This window comes from Thunnus maccoyii, chromosome 7 (genome assembly GCF_910596095.1).
Source record: "Thunnus maccoyii chromosome 7, fThuMac1.1, whole genome shotgun sequence".
Lineage (NCBI taxonomy): Eukaryota > Metazoa > Chordata > Actinopteri > Scombriformes > Scombridae > Thunnus > Thunnus maccoyii.
This window is the reverse complement of record NC_056539.1, coordinates 9,017,468-9,039,522: the sequence shown is the minus strand read 5'-3', so window position 1 is coordinate 9,039,522 and position 22,055 is coordinate 9,017,468. Positions and strand designations below refer to the sequence as shown.

At 39.0% G+C, this 22,055-nt stretch overlaps 2 protein-coding genes across 3 annotated transcripts in view; both read right to left on the bottom strand.

The window, feature by feature from the left end:
- Window positions 1-22,055, bottom strand: part of LOC121900313 (proteoglycan 4-like) — a 676,357-nt gene that overhangs the window by 48,694 nt on the left and 605,608 nt on the right. The gene's annotated exons all lie outside the window — the stretch shown is intronic.
- exoc1 (exocyst complex component 1) lies at window positions 23-9,584 on the bottom strand. 2 transcript variants are annotated; one of them, XM_042416529.1, is made up of 19 exons: window positions 9,481-9,584; window positions 8,688-8,820; window positions 8,468-8,598; window positions 8,149-8,308; window positions 6,883-7,070; window positions 6,486-6,713; window positions 6,094-6,226; window positions 5,805-5,914; window positions 4,153-4,302; window positions 3,809-3,917; window positions 3,010-3,054; window positions 2,499-2,662; window positions 2,277-2,390; window positions 1,923-2,002; window positions 1,549-1,777; window positions 1,203-1,386; window positions 897-1,096; window positions 590-784; window positions 23-491 (listed from the first exon to the last, which is right to left on the bottom strand). In XM_042416529.1, the coding sequence occupies exons 2-19, from the start codon at window positions 8,809-8,811 to the stop codon at window positions 339-341; spliced, it is 2,697 nt and encodes an 898-aa protein (XP_042272463.1). In that variant the 5' UTR covers window positions 8,812-8,820; window positions 9,481-9,584; the 3' UTR covers window positions 23-338. The 2 variants fall into 2 exon arrangements, with proteins under 2 accessions (XP_042272463.1, XP_042272464.1); XM_042416530.1 differs by lacking the exon at window positions 3,010-3,054.

Sequence of the window (22,055 nt, the reverse complement as noted above, 5' to 3'; positions counted from 1 at the left end):
TACGCATAACGCGACACAGATCTAGATGGGTTGGCAACTGCAAATTTATTATATACATGTGGCATAAAGAAATGACGAAAATATAACATAAACAATTAACTATGTAGAGCAGAGTATTGCATCTCAAAGAAACAGGCACACACAAAATACATCACTGTCCTCTGCACAGATCCCTTTCATTAAAATATTCACACACACACTCATACACAGAGAAAGACAGAGAGATGAATTGTTTCTTTGTCCAAAAAGCAATACAGAGTAGTTTGTGAGTAGCTACAGTATGTTCAGCCAGTGAGAGGAAGTAGTGAATCACTGTTTAACAGTGTGTAGCAGCAAGACTAATGAGACTGAGCAATGCTGGAGAAGTACTCCAACATATCTTGAATGGTAAACTCCATGGTGATTCCAGATCCAGGGTAGCATCTGCCGATCAAATCTTCAAAGTGCTTGTACTGACGGATGAACTCGTCTTGCATGGAGTGCCACACCACCTGGTGGAGTAAATCAGGAAGTGCAAACATTTACAAAAAAGAAGAGGAAATGTGTCACCACTGACCAGCTGAGCAGTTTCAAACCAACCCAGTCTCACCTGTAGCAGACTCTCCTCTTCACACAGATGTTTGTCCACTTTTTTGTAAAGGTTGTCAAGTCCCTTTTTCACCTCTTTGCCAGGGTACTCTTTGATAACTTTGCGCAGTTCTTGTTTGTTGAAGGCCAGCTGGTAGCTCACCTCCTCCTCACGAACACCCTGGGCTACACGGGCCTCAACTCCCTCAAAGAAATGCTGCAAGGGAGAAACAAATACAACTCTGGTCTCATTAAATGGTCTTGTACTCCACATCCATGTCGAATAAAATGACTTAATTTGGTGATAACTGCAAATGACTGAGTCTTACATTGAGTTTTTCTAGAGGCTGGCCCAGAGAGTTGATTACATAGGACTGCAGATGGTCTGTGTATTTGTGCTTGGCCTCTCGCCTCTCTGCGTCGAGGCAGGAGATCTTTAGACGTGACAGTGTGGAAAAGATGTGGTGGAAATTCTCCATCATCACAACGTCCCGTGGCGTCTTCTGGCTTTCATTAGCTACTTTCTCCACTGGAAAGACAATCAACATTCAGAACTTTGTTTCTGGGCATCACATAAATAACACTTGATCTACATCCAATCAGAGGTTGATTTTGGCTGCCATGTTGTGTCTCACCGTTCATGAAGACAGCCCTGATGAGTTTGACATAAGCTTTATCCAGGTCACCTCGGCGCTCTGCGTTACGGAAGATTGTTTCAGCCAGTTCAGCAAACTCCTCGAACCCAGTAACAAAGGGCAGGATACCAACTTTGCTTTTCTTAGAAATCTTCACTTCCTCCATCTGTCTGATCTGGCCAGACTGTGAGAAAAAAAAAAAAAGACAGATATTATTAATTCATCACAAAATATGTGAAAGCACATCCAACTGGAACATGCGAATCTTAATTTTAGGCACAAAAAACAGAAAAAAAAAAGCCAGAAGACTAGAATTGTCCTCATGCATCATGTGGACTCTACTCACGATGCATTTGTCAAAGTTCCTCTTGACAGTGACCAGCACATTTCCTAAAGTAGTGCTGAGGTAAGAGGCCGGGTCAACGTTCTCAGCTGTCCAAACATGGTGACTCATCTTCACCAGCATGTAGAGAGAGTTGAAGCTGTCAATCTTGTCACCCAAAGCAATGAGGCTGTTGAGCTCCGTCTCGATGCTCTGGAAGATTTTGTTCATCATCAACCGCACCATGTCTTTCCTTTAGGTGAGAGAAGAGGGGAACAAGACAGAAAGTTGTGGAAAAAGGGAGAAAAAGGAGAAAAAAAATATGAAAAATGCTTCTGGCCGGGAGGATGGGTGATATTCGCAGCAGAACCGTTAGATAAAGATGTGCAACTACTCACTCTGATGACAGGGAGTGTCTGTGTTCTGCCTGGGGAGGCATTCTCGATGGCATGCTGCCATCTAATTCCTCTGTTTCTGGCTGATTGGACAACAAACATAAAACATGACAAATCTGACTTGTAAGTGAACACATGCCAGCGTCTGTTATTGCTTTATTATTATATTATTTCAGAAGAGAAAAATGTTCCAATTTCAGGAGCCATCACATATGACTGCAGCAAAGTGAAGTCACATTATTCTTTTGGATTAGTTCCTCGACAATTTCCTATGCTACAAAAGACTACATATCAGTAGGTGACATGCTGTATGATCCTGCTGTAGCAGCTATTTCTAGTATGTGAACAGAGATTCACCTGAGCCAGAGGGGGTGTAACTGTTGGGTGCTGCTGCAGCTTAAAGAACTTGCTGATGAAGTCTTGTTCTGCAAGACACAGAGGCTCCAGCTCACTGAGAACCTGCTCGAATATCTGAAAAAATAAACAATGTTGATTTAATCTCTCCATAAAGAGTAACAGCTTTATTTCCACACCACATCTGATGGTTTGATTAAATCTGTGCATCTCTGGCAGTGTCACCTTGTCAAACTTGGTCCTATCAGCCACGTCTAGGTCGGAGGCTGACATGTTGCCCATGTCCAGCAGTGAGGAGGACTGGGAACGCCGGCTGTTGGAGCCCTGCACTGTAAGCTTGTTCAGGCTTGAGGTAGAGCCTGTTAGCTTCCCAGAGCTGCCATGAAGGCCTAAGCACAACAAATGCAGCGTTATTCAATGAGTTTAGTGAGAATTAGCATAAATCTGTAGAACGTCATTCAACCCACAGGCTTATATAAGTCAATTATGACAGCGTTCAAAAAATTAAGTAGTCAACTCATCGGAAATTAATTGGATACTTATGCTGTTGATTTAGCACAAACCAACCAGATACATTTAAGGGTAAGAGATTTGCAGAGCTTAAATTGGTTATGTTTCGGGTAGCGAAGGGCTTTGGAGCACAGGATTGTTTCTAGTGCAGTTATGTAAGGCACAGTGGTAAGAAGCAGAGTGGGTAATTGATTGTGGAATTGCTCCATCCACACGTCATACTTACTTTCGGTTTCCTGTTTGAGTGCACTCTCTTTCCGCGGAAGTGTGGCTGCAGCCAGTTAGAAAGGCAGGCATCAAAGACAGAGACAGGTTAGGCTTAAAACATGCAGCATGGCAGCGGTGAGGCTAGATGTTAGATGTACAAAGTTACATATGCTGACGTGCACTGCAGTGGGCTCAGGTGTGCTTGTAGCTCGGACAGACCTTTGGAAAACAAATTCTTTTTTTGTTTTGTTTTCTGAAGGAAAAGCTAATACAGGATGCAGAAAGCAGAGTTCTATAATTCTGACAAAACCGAAGCTCAACCAAGAGTCCTGTTCAGATTTTAAATATTTAAAGACCCCCTTTTTGAGTGGAGGGGGACTTTAAATAAGTAGAGAATATAGCATGTAAGTCCTTATACAAAGGGGAAGAAGAGACATCATCATAACAAGGTAAAACAAGAAGCAGGACTTTCACACTTGGGAAGCACATATTAATTAGGAAACAATCTCTTTAGGAACAAGTGAGGTGCAGAAACCGCTGTGAAGGATTTAGGCCTTGTTTCTGTACTTATACATGAAGAATACTTTAGGTTCTCTGTCATCATTCAGTATAAGTAATTGGACAAAATAAACTAGAGATGCAGTAAGATTCAATTTGCCTCAGCAAACATTAACATTAATAAAAACTACAAACATCTGAGTGAACTACACATTACAAAAAAGGAAACCAAAGACAAAAGCAAATGTTACTAAAACTCCCGATCAAACATGATAGGCAGAAGACAAACATGCTCCATATCTGTGAATCACTGCTCTTACCAAACTTGCCCTTCGCCTCCTTGGTTGTGCCCGCCATCTTTATCTTGGCTACCTCAAAGAAGTCTTTGATTTCTCGTTCATACAGTCTGCTCATATAGTCAACATAGGTCTGAAAAAGAGCGATAAGTATTTATGTTTCTAGGTCTAGAACAACAGAAGTGGGGATTTTCTAACCAGGTTTTGCTAAAATCACACAAAAAACATTTTATAACTAACATTGAAGACCTTTGTGGATGAAATTCAAGACTTTTAAGTACTTTCTAAGGCTCTTTTTTAAGGAAACCTAAATCAGTGCTTTTTAAGACTTTTCAAGACCTGCAGATACAGAGGATAAAAACACTGACCCTTGAGAGGCCCTCGTACTTCTCCCTGTGGGTGTTCTTCAGCCACTCCATCAGCTTGGCGTAGCGCAGTAGGTCCCTGTGGAGGGGGCTGTGTTTGGGCAAGGTCAGCTCAGCTGTGTGCTGGGACAAGGTGGAGCTCTGGTCATGGCCCTGGATGACAGAGTGAGAGGAGACAATTAGAAATATATATAAATATGTATGTTAATATATTTTAAAACTGTATAGATAAGCCTAATATAAATCCCCATTCCGTCTTTTTGTAAACACACCACACACGAGGAAAATTTACCTTGCTTCCTATCACAAACGCTTGTGGATAGGATGACCACGTTACCTCAAATTATCATGAAACCACATGTGTCCAAGGTAAACACTCAGAGATATCTGTAACTCCAAATTCCAACGCTTCTTCAGCTCCGCTTACAGACAAGCTTACTGAAAAGCTGAACTCTTACTGCCATACCGATGTTCTCCTCACTTCCCCTCAGTGTTAGCTTGTTCAGTCTCTACTGGGTGTGCTACAAGACACATGCACGCAGGATAGACAGGCACAGGATTTCATGATATGAGACCATTAGCAACAAAGCCATGTTAGCACCCAAACATAAAAAGCCCGTAGCTGAGTGCAGACAGTTGGCGAAGGAGGAGAAAGATGGGAGGAGCCTCTTCAGCTTTGAGATCAGATGACAGACGTTAAGTAGTTAGAAACATATCCCATGCAATAAATAATGTGCTGTGGTGGAAGGCCTGGGTTGTCTGAGGTGATGACATGTATGTTGGGGGTGAGTCATGAGAGGTCAAACATTAGCAAAGAGGGGGCACGTGTGGGGGTTGCTGTGAGGGTACTCACTGGAAGTGACAGACAGGAGGACCTATAGAACTGAGGGATGGTCATTTTGAAGTGACTGAAGTGGTTGAACTGACACAGAGACAGAGAGCAGAGTGGGATGATTCAAAGTGAGCAACACAGAGAGTCAAGAACAGAGGGGACACAACTGGAAGGAAATGACACAAGGAAGCCCAGGAGGTAAACAGGAAGTCCGTGAAGGGGGAGGGAAAGAGAAAGAGAGAGAGAGAGAGAGAGAGCCTGGAAAAGAACAGGAGAGGCTGCAGCTTTCTATGGTGCAGCAGGCTCACAATGCCAAAGTGCAGGGACAAAACGAGGTCTGACTCTTAAATCCTTCCTGATCCCTGTCCTTTCCAGACTGTTAGTTATGTAAAATTCAGTTATATATATGTGCCAGAAATTAAGAAAAACATCTTCATCTAAGGACCCACACAGTCAAACTTTTTTTGTAGCCTCTAACTAGAACAAGCTAACAACTACAACATAATTGAACCATAAAGTTTTATAAATATCATGTCTGTTGTCGATTCAGTTCAGCTAAAGTACAGCTAAAGCATTAAAAGATTGCAGATTAATTACTTTTATGACATTTATTGCACTACTGACCAGTTATCTTTGTGTCAGATTTTATTTCTATACATTTTATAATCAAAAAAGACCGAAAGACAACAACAGAAAGTCAACAAAATCCAACCTAAAAAGATATTCTTGAATAATCTACCACCTGAAACTGCCACTTAGACAGCAGACTACTGCTACACCTGCTTTCAAACTATGTCTTGTGTAATAATAGTGAGCCTGTTACCTGGTGAACAAACACATTGTTGAGGTGATTGGTGAGGCGGCGAGCGAACGTATCTCTCAGCTCAGTGAACAGGTGCTGCTGCTGTTTCACAGCCGCCAGCTTGTCATGACCTACGGAAGGAAATCACATCATGTAGACACTTATAGGCTGGAGAAAATCATCAAGCAGCATTTGTATTAATCTTATATATCTACTTATATACACGCCGAGGTTATTTTGCTATTTCTTGAATTTTCTCATTACCACACTAAGACAACCAACTGATTTGACTGCGTGTGTGTGAACTAACCTGGTCGGAGGGCCACGTTCATGCACTGCAGAAGAGCTTCAGAAGCGTTGATGCAGGCCTCAATACCTTTAGGGGAGGTCAGGTCTCCCTCCTGCAAGGCTCTGATGTGTCCCTTTGACAAATCCATGTAGTTCTACATGAAAAAAGACACAATCATCAAGCAAAGTCAAAAATGAAGCACTAAAATTAGTATTCTTCTTCTGTTGGTTTCCGGGAGGAGGACAGAAGATTTCAAAGGCACGTTTGCTAAACTCAAGCCCAGGTTTAAAAGCTAATCTGCATTTAAATGTTTTTTTTAAAAGTCAAGATGGAAAATTCTTTTTTCTTTGAGTCCTTATGTAATGGTACTTGATTCAGTGAAAATAGAAAGGATTTTAAAAAGTGTTCCTGACCACTAAGAACTGGATCTCATCCAGCAGTTTGCCGTTGTTGGTGTTGCTGATCTGGATGAGCCGGTTGCTCTGTGAGATCTGGTCCATCTGCTCCTTGACGCTCTGCAGCATCTCCTCATAGCTGCTCAGCTTCCCCTCAATGGTGTCCACCTCAGACAGCGCCTCATCCAGCAGCTGCATCAGGATGTTGACCTGCTTCTCTGACGCCATGATGGACTGGATATTGGCCTTAAAGTAAGACAAGATAGAGACGGTATTAATATGTGTTGTGCTGTTTTAAGACAGGGTTGGCATCAAGGTTAAAAAACAAAAAAAAAGAAACACACAGTAGCAGAACATTGTCTTTAAAAACAAACGAAAATATTTTATAATTTTGTGTTGCAGTTGCTTCACTCACCCCATCTAGAACCTGCAGCTCCTTGGAGAGCTGCTCTGCGAAAGCCTCAGCGTTGGAGATGGCGTACTCGCACACCTCCATCATGCTCTCGATGTCCTGCTCTTCACGGGTGCTCAGCTCCTGATAGTCATCGAGAGCGTCCTCATCGCCCCCGGCAACACTCTGGCTCTCCCCGCTCGGCACAGACTCTATTCCCCCATGAAAAGAGACGGAAACGGTATGTGCAAGACATGAACACAAATACAAAGTTCAGTTCAAGACACATTCTGGTATCTTCAAACAAGATTCCTACAGACAACTACAGACATTAACACATTCAGTGATAAGGGGAGGGCATTTTTTCACTGATCTGAATTAAGAGATTTTTTTTTTTTTTTTTTTACAAGGGCATAAACTATTTCAGAATATTGAGGTCATAAAAACATTCTGACTAGATTATAAAATTGTACACATTTACCATCAGTTACTCATTTACCTTTGCAATTCAAACTACAGGTTGTGTAACGCCATAACACCAAAAACAACCTTTGGAAGTGGCGAGAGTAAAATAAATATAGGAATCATGTCTACATTTTATCAGGTAAATGTACTTCTCTGTATTTGTTCTGACTGTTTATCAAGTGTTTAAATAACTACTTGACCACTTTAAAACAAATGTAAGTACAAGAAGTGAACTAACGACTGTACTTGACTTTGCTCAGGAACAAATATGGGCGACAAGTTTGGGTCAACTTATATACAGAATACATAAATGAACACATGTCAGTAAATAATCCTATGAATTAATGTGAGTGAAGAGTGAAGTAAAAACATGACCTAAATGTGTGTTATGATTATTTGAAAAACAAAAATGAATCATGCCCATCCTTATTTAGTGACAAATTCAAACAGCAGCAGCTTTAAGGGGGTGAGAGTCTCTAATGAGAATGGTGGTTTGAAGTCATGAGATAACAATGGAGAGGAGTGAGGGGGGGGGGGAAGTTAAGTCCTACCAACCTTCCGCTTTAGGAAGTTCTGGCCAGAGAAAGTTTAAAGAGAGAAAAGTGAGAATAAAGAAGAATTTAACACAGAAAGCCATACCAGACGAGGTTGAATACTTTAAAACATGCTATTAATAAATCAAAGAAACCAGCACTGATTCTCATTTCTGGGCTCAATTAGATTGACAAGACCAAAACACACTAAGGTCAACACTGTTGGTTTAAGACAACACGCCTTTAAACAAATACACTCAAATCATGACAAGAGGTAAGAGGGTTTGCGCACCTTCCAGCAGCTGAGAACTGACATTCACAAACTCCACCTTCTTCCTCAAGTAACGTTGATTCAGCTTCCAAATGCAGGAGATGAAGGAATTTTTTTCTGCTGTACTGCTGGCCAACCACCGGTATACCTTCTCAAAGTGAAGGTCAAATTCTGGATTTTCCTGAGACAGGAGAGTAAAACATAAAGAATATGAGCGCCGAATGAGGGAGAAACAACATAGTTATAGAGGGGGGCTACATGAAAAAGATAAAAGAAATGCATCAACATTTACAAATCCACATTAGGTCAGCTCTACATCTATCCACGGTACTTCTCTGACCTTGCTTGCATCTTTGGCATCCACTTCTGTCAGATCTCGGAGCTCCCAGGTCTGCTGTCGTTTGTAGAAGTCACCTTTGTCAGATTTCTTCACCTTAACAACTTTCACTTGCACGGGTCTCTCTGTGGTGACTGGAATAAGAAAGCAGATTACTTCTGAAGCACTTACATGCTATCAACAAATCATTTACAGCCGGTTCTGGTGGTTATTACCCACTCACCCGTTGCACACAAGAAGCAGTTCTTCTTTTTCTTCCCCGCCTTGCAGACATTAACGATGCCCAGGAGACGCTCGTCATTGGGTGTGAAGATGTCCCTCTGGAGAGCGTGCTTGATGGCTGTCATGGTGGGATGCTGTCATACAGAACATAGCAGATAATAATATTTATTATTAGAGGGATACAAAACCGTTATACATGGATAAACACTGGCTATGAAGATTTATTAACTACATTTTTTGCCTAAATTGTGTCTTATTTACCAAAGCCATTTTAAACAAATAATCTACATGATGTTACTGTCATATTTGGTATCAATTGCACTCAGCAAAGAGTCTCTGGAGAGACTAGTTCATGACATGTTGGAAGATATTTTCAAAGACTTTCTTCACACATCTAACAGCAGCTGTGTGACTATGAATATTCTCTTCTAGCGGCAACTAGCTTACAGGATATCAAAGGCTGCTGACTTTCACTTTACAGCAGAGTGACCAAAGAAAGTATTTAAAACACGTTTATAAAGTCAGCTAAAGGTGTCGGCTGCTGCTGCACTTAAATGGCAAGAGGCCCTTCGTAAAAGAAATGTCTTCATCACAACAGCTCACTGACGTCCTCTCTGATAGCTGCTAGCTTCAGACAGCTAACGTTATCTCCTGCTGACTCAATAACGTTAGTTTACACGGAACCACGGATCTATTACTGCAAGATAACCAACTTAAGCGCTATGTTTTTTTTTTAAATCAAAATCTACTCTATCTATATTTTAACAGAGGTACAAATCATAAGGAGCGAATACCTTGTTTTTATTGAGTCCACCAAGCCTTTGGGAAGCACCGCCCTCTCACTTCCTGGTTCGGGGAGGCGGAGCTGTCATGTGACAGCGTCAGTGTCAACATCCGCTATCCACCATCCGGTGGTAACCACTGACGGAATTTAAAGAAACTGTACATAAATTATAACAAAGTTGACTGTATTTAAATACAGTCGCTGGTCGTAACCCTAGATTTGCAAAAATTTGCGAAACTCTTGCGAGATTTGTAAGAAATTTAAACCCACACCACGTTTCAAGTGATCATTTTAATCCAAACCGTGACATTGTGTGTATATTTTTGGGCCTGTAACGTTACTCCAAAAAATGTTGCTTTTTTCATTTCTGAGACGTGTTCAGGTTCAGCTGATGTGTCCAACAGGACAACAGATTTACCAACAGGCAAAAATCCAGAGCCACAGACTCCCAAAGTTCTCAATTTTGTCCTTTTCCCCTCTGTTTTCTTTGTTGTCGTGTTTACTCCTGGTTTCTGTCATTGATGTTCATTGTTATCAGAATCTGTTCATTAGCCAAGTATGCAAGCAAAGAATGTGTTTTTGCCCCCACAAATGCAACACAGAAGAATAAAAAGTAATAAGGTAATAATAATAATGAAATAAACAAAGTAGTAATAAAATTGAATGAACATTTGAAATTTTAAAATCTGTTTACAGAATGGAATAATGATAGTTTTGAAATGGGATACATTGACATATTGACTGTACAAAGGAAATATGGACTGTGCTATGGACAAAGAAATGAAGCGTATGAAATATATGAAGAATTGCAAAAGAGCAAAAATTAAATGTGACGTGCAATAAATAATTAAATGATGTATTATGTAACAGTGGAGGTTGAATGCAATGTACAATGTTAAGTCCAGTTTGAGAAAATATATGAAAGTGACCAGTGCAGATTAAAAGAGGGATGTGAAATGTGAAGTCCACTTTGATAACAGTACAATTAAGTTAGAAGAAGCTGTTCCCGTGTCTGCTGTTGGAGGTTTTTATTGATCTCAGTCTTTTTCCTGAGAGAGGAAGTTCAAAGAGTCTGTGTCCAGTGTGGGATGATCTTGCTTGCTCGCTGCCTGGCCCTGTAGGAGTGCAGCTTATCAATGGGGGAGTTTGCAGCTGATGAGCGAATGATGAGCTGCAGCCTTTGAATGTCTTGTTTGGTTGCTGCGCTGTACCAAACAGTGATGGTCTCTCAGAAAAGTGATCCTATTGAGAACGCTATATACACTAGAAATAAGCAAAAAATAGAACAAAAACATGGGAGTAAAATACCATGGCTGCCATTCGCAGAACCATCTTGATGATTCTTGTCAAAATTCATAAAACTCTGATCGTAAAAAAAAATCTAGTTTCAGGACCTTCATTATTACAGCTAATATGTTCTTACATTGCGCATATTCCTAAATTAATTTGTGTTTAATTAAATGACCACACAGCCAGTCTGTGGCCATGCAAGTAGTATTCTAGCATAGAAAAGTCATTCAATACAAAGCCTTAGTGTCACTGGGTCTCTATAACATCTCCATACACTCCTCATGATGTAGTTATTTTTAAAAATTTGCAAAACGAAAGTAAATATACAAAGTATAGGCTACTGCATGAACTGTAGATTGTCCTGCTCCTATGTTCCATTTAGGGACAGTTTTCAGATGTTAACTGTGAGTCAAAAGCACAGAGGGAGGAAAGACAGGTTCAGTTAGGGCCTCAAAATCATGACATTGATTTCACGCATTTGATCAGAATGAGCTTACTTACAAGCTGATTACTACAAAAAAGGCTGTTAAGTAGACAGACAGAAGGAAGAAAGTCAGTCAGTTGAACTTTAACCTTGTGACAGCAATATGTAGTCCCAACAGTACAACATGATCTCAGAATTTACTGAATTTACTTTACCCCCATTAATACTAATATTTTCAAAAAATGATTAGTATCATAGAGTTTACAAGCTTATAAACGTCATATTAATTGGACAGGTGTTGTAGCTGCGTTGGTGCATCATGTCAGTTAGGACCTTTAAAGTTGGATAATCATATTTATTATTGAATAAAGTAGAAGATAAACATGTCATTTAAATGAGAACATATTTTCATGTGGAAGATTCTCATAAAACTACATCAATATAACATTTTTATAAAAATAGATTACCATCCATTAGTTATTTTGGGCTTTTTTCATTTTTAAGATGCAGAACTACTGCAGACTTGGAGTGTTAAAGGGATTAAATATAAGCACAAATGTGAAATATAACTAGTGAATATTGTGTAAATGGAAGTAAACTTAGCTAACTGTTAACCGCAAACAAATGTGCTTAAGGAGATAAAGTGGCTGTAGTCTCTGTTGTAAGATACATTCAATAACTAAAGTCGGTTTTGTCATTATTATTGTTGTAAACAGAGTTCATGACGATATATATGTCTTTTGGAGCTTTTGAGTTGATAGGTTTTTACATTTCTAGCCTCTAAAATATGTCATCACTTGCTGGACCACCCTTTGAGACGATGTCTACAAATGTCATTCAGGACAGCAGGTGGCATTGTTTATCCACGTAATAGTTATAATATCTTCAAATACCATGTTTCGAATTTGTTGTATTCTTACACTTTTTTTTTTTTTACATTAATGTCTGTTTGTTGTCAGTGCTGCTGTAACGTATGAGTGTTGCTCATATGATGAGTCAACACAGTGAGTCAGACATCTGATAGAACAGAAAGCAGAGGATTAAGTGATTTGCAGACACTGCCTTGAGGAACAATGTCTGTGTTGAAGTTATTGTGCAGAGACAACGCTGGATTTCCCAGCTGGTGAATGTGTCAGCAATGCTTAAATTCATGGTTTACTGCTGGCTGTGACATTAGATCCCAAATATGGCACAGTAGCAGAAATACTTCAAAAATGGTATGAAGTATGTGTTTATATCTCCATTTTCATCAGTCATCATGCAACATAAACTCCTGCAATCATTTTGCAGGTCTCTGCAGTGTCTTTTGCTGTCATGTTTGTGTCTTTGTCATCATGAATGTCCCTGGACATTATTCTCTTTCCTCCAGTGGTGGGAGAAGATGAACGTTTTGTGATAACATATGTTGTAGCTCATGGATATTATATGTTGCACAGACATACTGTAGTGAGCTGCCTCCTGCAATATTCATTTAAAGAGTTATTGTTTTAATATGGAAATAAACAAAGGACATTATTATATTTTGCCTTCTGCGAAAATGGTGGAGTTTACAGTAAGTCTGATGACTGTAAGTCTTTTTGAGATATTGCCATGAGAGTCACACACACAGAAATAATAAAAGAAAATAAAACAGAAATAAAGACAACTCCCAATGCATGCTGCAAACAACATTCAGCATAATCTAGTGTTATCATTGAGAAGTACAAAATACGACTGATATTTACTCTCTGAGACTCACTTTTTGTGACTTTCTTCATGTTATTTCAGTTAAAAAGATGACGTAGTGCATGTGTTTGAGCCATTATGACTGTAAAAATAATTTTCTTTTTCAGCCCAACATGTAATATATATCTAGACACCGCACAAACACACACACACACACACCATCATTATCGTTCTTCAACATTTCTGTTTTGCCACATGTTGTGCTTTCCTGTAGTCATGATTCACCCACAGGTTTTTGCTATTCTAGCACTTACTGTCTATGTCATTTGTGAATGTCAAAGGTCTGTAGTCAGTGCTGACGTTGATGTTCCTACAAACTGCTGCTGGCACAAAAAACAATAACTTCAAACTGGGAGGATTGCAGTGGGACTGAAAGATTTAGATACAGTATCAATCAAACCGTCCAGGTCCTGCTCACAGTCGGTTTGGAAGATGTGCACAAACCCTGCAGGTGAGAGGTGTCCCCACTGAATGAACTTGTTGTGTCAGGAGGGCACTACGCCGACGAGGGAGCCCCGGTGACACGCACAGCGGATGACATGCAGATGTGACTCGCAAACAAAAGGGCTTTTCATAGCGGTGGTGCGGCATCAAGGGAAGGTGATTACATCTGTGTAATCTACATTTGACATTCACACTGCTGATTAGAGGCTGATAGCATTTTCTATTTCTTTTTGGAATCAGAAATGTTTGAGTTGCTATCTGGATGGCATTTCATACAGCCCTTTAATATGCTTGGAGATTGCATCATCAGTGTTGTATTAGATCCATATTTGCTGTGTTGTCAGTATAACAGAAAAACATATATACACACACTCACACACACACACAAATGAATACATCTGCATATGTACAGGCTGAATTATTACTTCCTTATTTTTAGGTCATAGCTTCAACATTGAGGGGCTTCTGTGGCATCAAACAGTGAACTAAAATAAACAGAAAACCTCTTCAAATATATATTGACTCAAGTGTCCTTATGTGACTGTTCTGGTATTTTCTCTTGACTCCCATTGTGGCTTTCAAAGTACATAAATGTGGTGAAACCTGCTTGCATCAACACAGACACCCTGTAGGAGCTCTTACAGCTATATGGAAACTTGTTTGAATGCATGCTTTACTTTGATAACCTCATCCCAAGGTGAGGTCCTCACTCATCACAGCCAAATTACACATAGAGAAGAACATGCCGGTCGTCCAAACTGAAGTAAGCATGAGAGCCGCTATTACATGAGCAGCGCTGCGTGTAGAGCTCTTTGGCTGTTAGGAGGGTCGATCATGTGTGCGATTTTGTTTTTAAGTAATCATGTAATTTCAAGTGTGTGTATGTGTGCGTATGTGTGACCTTGCAAGAGTGCTTTACTGTCTGTTTGTGAAGAGTTAGAGAGAGAGAGAGAGAGAGAGCAGGTGTAAGGGTGAGAGATCGAGAGAGAGGAGATTATTATGAATGAATACAAAGACAAAAATGAATTCAAGTGTTGATGACTGTTGGCAAAGTAAAAAAAAAGATGGCTGGCAATTAGCTGAGAATAAAATCTGATCTGAAAAAGAAAAACTGTGAAAGAAAGAATAATTTGTGAAAGGAGATGGCTCTTTTATCAGCCTCACATTTTTTCAGATGTATTTTTATCAGAGAACATCTTCATCTCTTTACAGAAGGAGTCAAAGCTGAAGTAGCATCTCCTGATAACCTGAAACAAGTTTCAACTTCAAAACGACAGATCTGAACCTTGTTCCCTTCGTTGTATATGTTATTTTTTTAAAACTCTCCACAGTCATATTAGTTTTGCACCATAAATTAGAAACTAATTGCTTCTCAACACTGGTCAGATCTGTACGCTGTTTGATAAAGTGTGTGAGTATCTCAGATGATTATTTTCAGAACAAAAACTGAATTTGTGACTTTTCCTTGTCCCATTATTGTAATTTTGTTAGGGTTAGTGGATGAATTACTTCCTTGTATTTGGGAAGATAAGGCTTAAATATAACAGGTAGATGTTAATAATACTTTGGTCTTGAATAGTTCAACGAAGAATCATCTCCAAGAATCATGTTGCACTATACTTGCTTAATATACTGATCTCCTCTGGAAGGTGTTATTTTTATTTTCACATGGAAATCTCTTGCGGTGCAGTTGATCAGTTGGCACAAGGTTTTGGTTGTGAGTGCAGACAAGTCAATGTATAACAGTAGCTCTATGCAATACATGCACATGAATATGATTTTGTGATGTCAATGAAAAGCTTGCTAGTGAGAACTACTGCACGGCTGCAACTCATGATTATTTTCATGATTGATTAGTCTGCTGATTAATTTCTTGATTAACTGATTAATTGTTTTGTCAATAAAATTATCAGAAATTAGAGAAAAATCCCTGTTATAATTTCTTAGAGGTAAGGTAACATCTTCTCATGTCTTGTTTCATCTGATCAACCATCCAAACTCCAAACATGTTCAGTTTGCTGTCATATATGACACATAAAAGCTTAAAATCCTCACATTTGAATAACACATTAGAAGTTGCAAGAGGTAAATGTTTGTTTCTTTAAAAATGACTATAACAATTAGTCAATTATCAAAATAGTTGCTGATTAATTTTTGACCGACTAATCAATTAATTGACTAATTGTTGAAAACAACAGCCGAGGCATTGTTTCTTTTGCAGTGTTACCTGCAGTATTTTTGATTGCAAAGGTGCAACATCACACTCAGATTTAGGTGTTACGAGATTTAAAAGACCATCAACATATTCTGGACAGACAAGTCTGTTCCAACCGGCAATAGGTTGATCATTTCTGACTATCTGGTTTATATAAGACAACAATTCACCCATCCCACCTACACCTTGTTTCCTGATAAGAAACTGGGTCCTAAACAGCACTTTTTGATACACTATATAAGATGCATTAAACAAATTGCTCCTCTTATCCATATGTGGTGTCACTCCTCTATTAATTGCTCTGCATGCTTATAAATGATTTCAACAACTTTTGTAATTTTAATCATATTCTTTTGTAGGATCATTTTGTAACTTCTGACAAGAGAATACAGAATGAAAAACATAACGAGAATTTGCCTTTAGGCTAACTGGCACATTAATATGCACTGTACCTGTTAAATAAACCACTAAATTAGTAAATATATATGTGTGATTTGAGACAAAACACAAGTTTTCAAAATTTCAAAAACCTTATAAACTTTGGTAAAGCAGAACCATGTCACTTAGCTTTTTCTCTGTAAGAAATAAGAATGCTGTTTCAAGAGATATTAAGGGGTTCAATGTGTTTCCTACATAAACAAAAAATGTATATAAATGTGTTTTTTTTAATATGATAATAAAATATGACTTTTGAAAATGATGAATTTTGATATAGGCTAGGTGAATATTGCAAGCATAGAGAAAATATATGTGATGTTATAAGTTGGGGGAAAGTTTTTTGTAACGCTATAACTGGGGGGATTTAAAGGTGCAGTGTGTAGAATGTAGCAACATCGAGCAGATCGGACTTGGCAGAAATGGAATATAATATTCATAAGTATTAATTAGTGTATAATCACCTGAAAATAAGAATCATTGTGTTTTCGTTACCTGAGAAAGAGTCCTTTATATCTACATAGGGAGGGTCCTCTTCCACAGAACCCGCCATGTTTCTACAGTAGCCCAGAATGGACAAACCAAACACTGACTCTAGAGTGGGCCTTTCATGTTTTTTGTGAGCCACCGTAGGTTCTCCAACATGCTTGGAGGGGGAGGGGTATTCAGTTGGTTGCAATCTGCAACCTCACCACTTGATGCCACTAAATCCTACACATAGACTGAATATAAATATGGACTCATGACAGTTCCCCACAAGTGAAGCCAAAACATCTCGATCGCCCCCTGGTGGCTGGCTGCAGTATAGATCATAAGTCCTGCCCACTCCATGTTAGTGGATGGGACATGAGCCAAACTAAAACATCAAACTACATGTCAAACAAATTTTTTCCAAAGATGGTTTCTGTCATTCAAGGTCATTCTTATGTTGATGTTTCTCCAAGTGCTCATTTTTCTGATAAGTTTGTTTTTAATTAGTTATTTGATGATATAGAAAGGGGGTCTGACATCATGATTGACAGCTGTGACAGCCGCTCTCAAACCTCCGTCAGGGGGCGGAGCGGCTGAGGGGGCGTGTTCCCTGAGCTGTCATCCTACCTCCGACTCTACTACTCAGACTCTGGCTCCAAATGACGTCACAAAAGCAAGATGGCAGCTCCTGGAAAGGAGATATTTTGGCTTCACTTTGGCTAGCGGTAGGAAGTGGAGACGCGCCGTCCATATTTATATACAGTCAATGATCCTACACACTGGTCCTTTAAGGGGGAAAATGACAATACTTATACTTGGATATGAAGTTGTACAGATTTATGAGTCTGAGCTCTGTCCCAGTTTAAGGTTCATAGTGTCTCAAAATGAGTGCAAAATATCTGCTAATTGCATTTCCCACAAACTGCCACTTCAATGAGTTAAACTCTCACCCTCTGTTAGAACTTACAACTCTCTGTCACGTTCTTCATTGTTACACAGGTCATTATACAATAAGGAACCAAACAGTCACTCATTTCACCACAAACCACCAGAGAGTTCAGTCGTGTTGCATTCATCATCAAGAGTTAAGAGGTATTGGATAGAAAGTTATTAGAAAGAGATTTAAAGTCAACACCCACCTTTCTTGAAAGGATTGTTAAAAGTTTGATTAGAGTTTCTTCTACAGCCCTCAGAGGAGACAGGTACTCCCAGCAGGACTTTGAGGAGTTTCCTCAAGTCAGCATCTGCTGGCCCTGAGACTCACTGCTGCAGCTTTTTTCTTTTTTTCTTTTTTTTTTTTTTTTTTTAAATCTGAGTTTGTTCTGAGATTAACTGTTTTTGAACTGTAAACATGGAAGAACCTGACAAATGACAGAATGACTATAAATGTCAGCATCTGGACCAGAAGCAGAAATGCCACCTGAAGTCCCTGCAAGTCAGGAAGTGCTGCTACTGTTGACATGTGGCGACCAGCAGCTTATACTGCTTCCACCTTGATCTGAGCAGGAACTGCTGTTGTTGTCTTTTTGATTTTGTCCAGTAACTGGTAGATGAGCTCATTGAAGCCATCTCCAGAGCAGCCATCACTATTCATCAGATAACTACTGTCATAGCACATTCAAGAGCAGGAAGTGTTTTGGCCTTAGTACGAGCAGATCTCTGTACTGGTTTCGTCATGGCAGGAGCAGCTATTTTCTCTGTTTTTGCAATTGTGCTAACTGGAATTTGGGCTGTTTTTACCATGGCACAATTTATAATTTGGATTGTGTTTTCCATTGTGAGTAGCGCGAGCCAAGGGTGTAGGTTTGGTTTTAACATTGGTAGGGACATTTTTTGTCACATGACCAATATTCATATTAGTGTGTAAACATGCTATTTCATACACGCACATGCACATGCACACACAGATGCTCACATTCTGCAAAATATTTGCATTATTTCATAAGAAAGGATATTTTACTATTTATTTTATTTGTACACATCTTAAACTAAATTTAATTCAAATTAAATTAATTTAAATTAACTTGATGGATGTGTGCTAGTACATAACCTAAATCTACCATTAAATTGCCAGACCAAAACAAGTACTGTAGACATATAAGCAACACAGCAAACAGAACACAAAAACATTTTATTTATAGTCAATAGATTATAAGGCTACTGTACAAAATATCTTAATTTGTGCCCAGCTTGTGCCCTCTTTTATGTAAAATAACCAAACACACGTCTTTGCCTCTCATTACTGACACAAATTGCTAACAAACAGCTCTTAAGTCAATGGCATCAAGTCTGTCATGGCATACTGCATTGTTGTTAAGACTCCTTTGTGAGATTGTTGACCTGAGCCAAGTTTTCAGTCTCCTAAGTTCACTGAAGCTTGTTTCAGCTTCAACTGAGGCCACAGGGATAACCAACAGCAACCTAACAAGAGTCTAAACCTCATCAAACAAACCTCTAACCTCAAGAGGCATTGTTTGTAGGATATCTGCAGCTTTCCTGCTGGACTTGTACTTGTTCATTGAGATGAACATGAGTACTTGGACTTTGAGATTCTCTTTGTTAAGCTCTGGGTATTGACAGACAACATTGTTAATTTCCCCAGTGAGGAGAACATTCTCATATTTGTACGAGACTTGCATATCTGCCTGATTAAACCGCTCTTTGAACTGCATATCCACAGTAACTAACATCTTGTAATATTCAGCCCTGTAATATTCTTCTGGTGATTTTGGCTCCACCAGTGTATCTTTCGGGGGGTTGGCTTTGCTGAGGGATTTGGATAGCCTCAGTATCCAAGGAGTGTGCCATAGATGATGCTTTGTCAAACACTCTCTGAAAGTGTTCCTCATTCCTTTTACTTTGCAGAATGAAGTTTACATATTCTGCCTGCAGCAACTTGTTTAAGTATTCTAGTTCCCCAATTACCTTTGATTCAAGAAATAGACCAAGGGCAGTTTTCCCTCTCTGAAAATGGTTTAGGAGACCATTTGCCCTGACTCCAGTGTCTGAACCACAATGGGCCATCTCCTCCAAACTCAACAACACACTCTGACATGCTAACAACAAAGAACAGCAGTAACAGCCTTCTCCTGAACCGTCCACCTGGTCGGACCCAGAGATTTCAGTGCTCTGGTTTTGTTTTGTCCTGATGTTGCTTGTCCCTCCAATTCTGCCTTGAATTTTCCTGACTGGTTACTTAGAGTTCCCAGCTCATGAACCGAATGTAAAGAGTCATGAATCAAAGGAGATGCATGAGGTTTACACAGTGTGCATCACAGTGCACAAGAAGAGCGAATGGCTGGTTTCTCTTCAACATTACCTGCACTCCTGTGTACTTCCCTGCCGTACTGGCTGCACCATCATAGGTCTGACCATGCAAACCAGATACGGTTTAGTTTAATCTCAAAAGGACGTTGATGGCTATTTCTGTGATCTGTGCTCCAGCTGTTCAATGTTCCTCATACAAGCCAATAAATACTAAAACCAGGTCATGGTCCACGTAGCCTACCTAAGGCACAATGACAATTTCTCTTTTCCTTCTATATCTTGAGTGCCATCAATTATTATTGAATATTGACAAACTGGCTGAGACCTGATGTTTGCTGCTATGTCTCTGAAAACTGTCCATGTCACTGCAGCTGACCTGATTCTCTCTAGCCTTCGGATCAATCTGACCCTCACTGTCTGCCTCTTAGACATGAAGCAAAACAATTAATATTTGTTTTGTATCCGCAAATGCATGACATACATGATAATTTACAGTATTTAATTATTGCTTTGGCTCAGTTTTCACAACAGAGCTTTGATGTGCAAAAGCTTCAAAGCTTCAAAATGTTATTCTAATTTTGAACTTAAAATTTCATGCAAAATGAAAACAACTGAATCACAATAAGTAACATATCATGCATCAGATTTATCAGAGCATCATTAAATTGTATTGTTTCATTTAAGTGGTTTTTAGTTACGCTGTCAACAACAAGTAATTATATTTGAAACAGAATATGGAAGGTCATTTACGGAGTCATTGTACAAAATAGTGACAAGGAAAAATGTGTAACCTACACAGAAGTGCATATTTATAATGCTGTAGGGTAAGAGTTTTTTCTGAAAACTTTTCTTTATTAGATAAACTGTATTGATGGTGATGATGATGATGATGATGTAGTCAGGAGTCTGATTTAACACTAAAATAAGTCTTACATTCATACAAGGCACAGTGATATTTGTCACTGTCATCACAAATTTATTTGAGTGTTTTGCACTTTGCATGCAAACCAAATTTTGTGTTTAATAAATTAAATTAAAGAATAGTTGATGAAGAGTTGATGTATGAGTTAGACAAAGTAAATCTCCTTAATTACTTTTATAGTATACCACTATGGTATTTTAATAGTAGCTTCAATGTCAAGTTCAAGTCTGACGATTTAGACTACTGAAGAGCTTCATGTTGCTAATACAATGGTGCATTTTTGACAGAGCAACAGCAAGGATCAAACATTAACCCATCTTTAAAACATCTCAAAACTTACTTACTTATGAACTCACAACCAGACATTTCACTACGGCATCAGAGCTCACCTGAGAGCCTGCAGTTCCACCTGCCTGTGTATCCTCTGTGGGGCTGCTGCTTGGATTTTCCTAATATAATGATGTATGAAATTCACATACAATCTAATTAGATGGACATCCTGCAGATACTTTTGCATATAAATAATGTCTGTGATTAAATAATGACCTTTTCAATAATAACTTAACACATGATCCATTCATGAAAAGGGAGAGAGGGAGGGATGGCGACGATACTTTATACCATAGACTGTTTAAAGTCAATTGACAAATGTAAGTTATATCCAGCAATATAACTTTTTAATTTCTTTTAATCCTATGATGTTTGAATTATTTAAAATAACATTACCAGCAACTTCAAATTGACTGCAGTTCATTTATCGTACACAGACACTAGCCGTTATATCCACCATGTGGATGGACGTATAACTAACTTACTAAATAAATAAATAAATAACAAGAACAAGAAAATGACAGAAAACCGTAAACACATGTTTTGTGTGCGTGTGTGTGTGTGTGTATCATAGGTCTACTGTATATAGAAGTAATTATTGTTTATTTAGGATCAATAAAGAAACAATTAACAACAATATATTAATATAAAATCATAAGTATCAAATGTCAAATGTAAAATTGTGAGCATGAGTCATGAGGAGATTAACTACAGCTGTCATGTGTTGTACTGCTTGTCTCTCAGGCTGTAACATGCACTGACATTTCTTGCTGCTTCTACGGTGCTGACACTATTTTCTATAAGTAGATGTTGCATTTTAGTCTGGTCAGAGAGTGTTTCAAAATCTTGGAATATACATTTAATTTTTGTAAAGAACTTTGTTCTAATGTCTTCATATGTGCAATATTGTAGCAGGAAATGTTGCTCTCTCTCTGTAAACAGAGCTGACACAGTCTGTCTTCTCTAGGCAGCCGGGTCTGCCTGTGTCGGCCAAGCTGTGATCATTGAGTCACCGAGTCTGTACATAGTTAATGTCTCTCTGAGTTTCTGATCAGTCAGGGT

Excerpts from the sequence above, each read along its gene's own strand:
- exoc1 (XM_042416529.1), bottom strand. The coding sequence starts at position 8,811 with ATGACAGCCATCAAGCACGCTCTCCAGAGGGACATCTTCACACCCAAT. Across the intron at positions 8,599-8,687 it reads CTGCTTCTTGTGTGCAACGG|TCACCACAGAGAGACCCGTG; the intron begins GTGAGTGGGTAA and ends TTCTTATTCCAG. Across the intron at positions 492-589 it reads AAGAGGAGAGTCTGCTACAG|GTGGTGTGGCACTCCATGCA; the intron begins GTGAGACTGGGT and ends TTACTCCACCAG.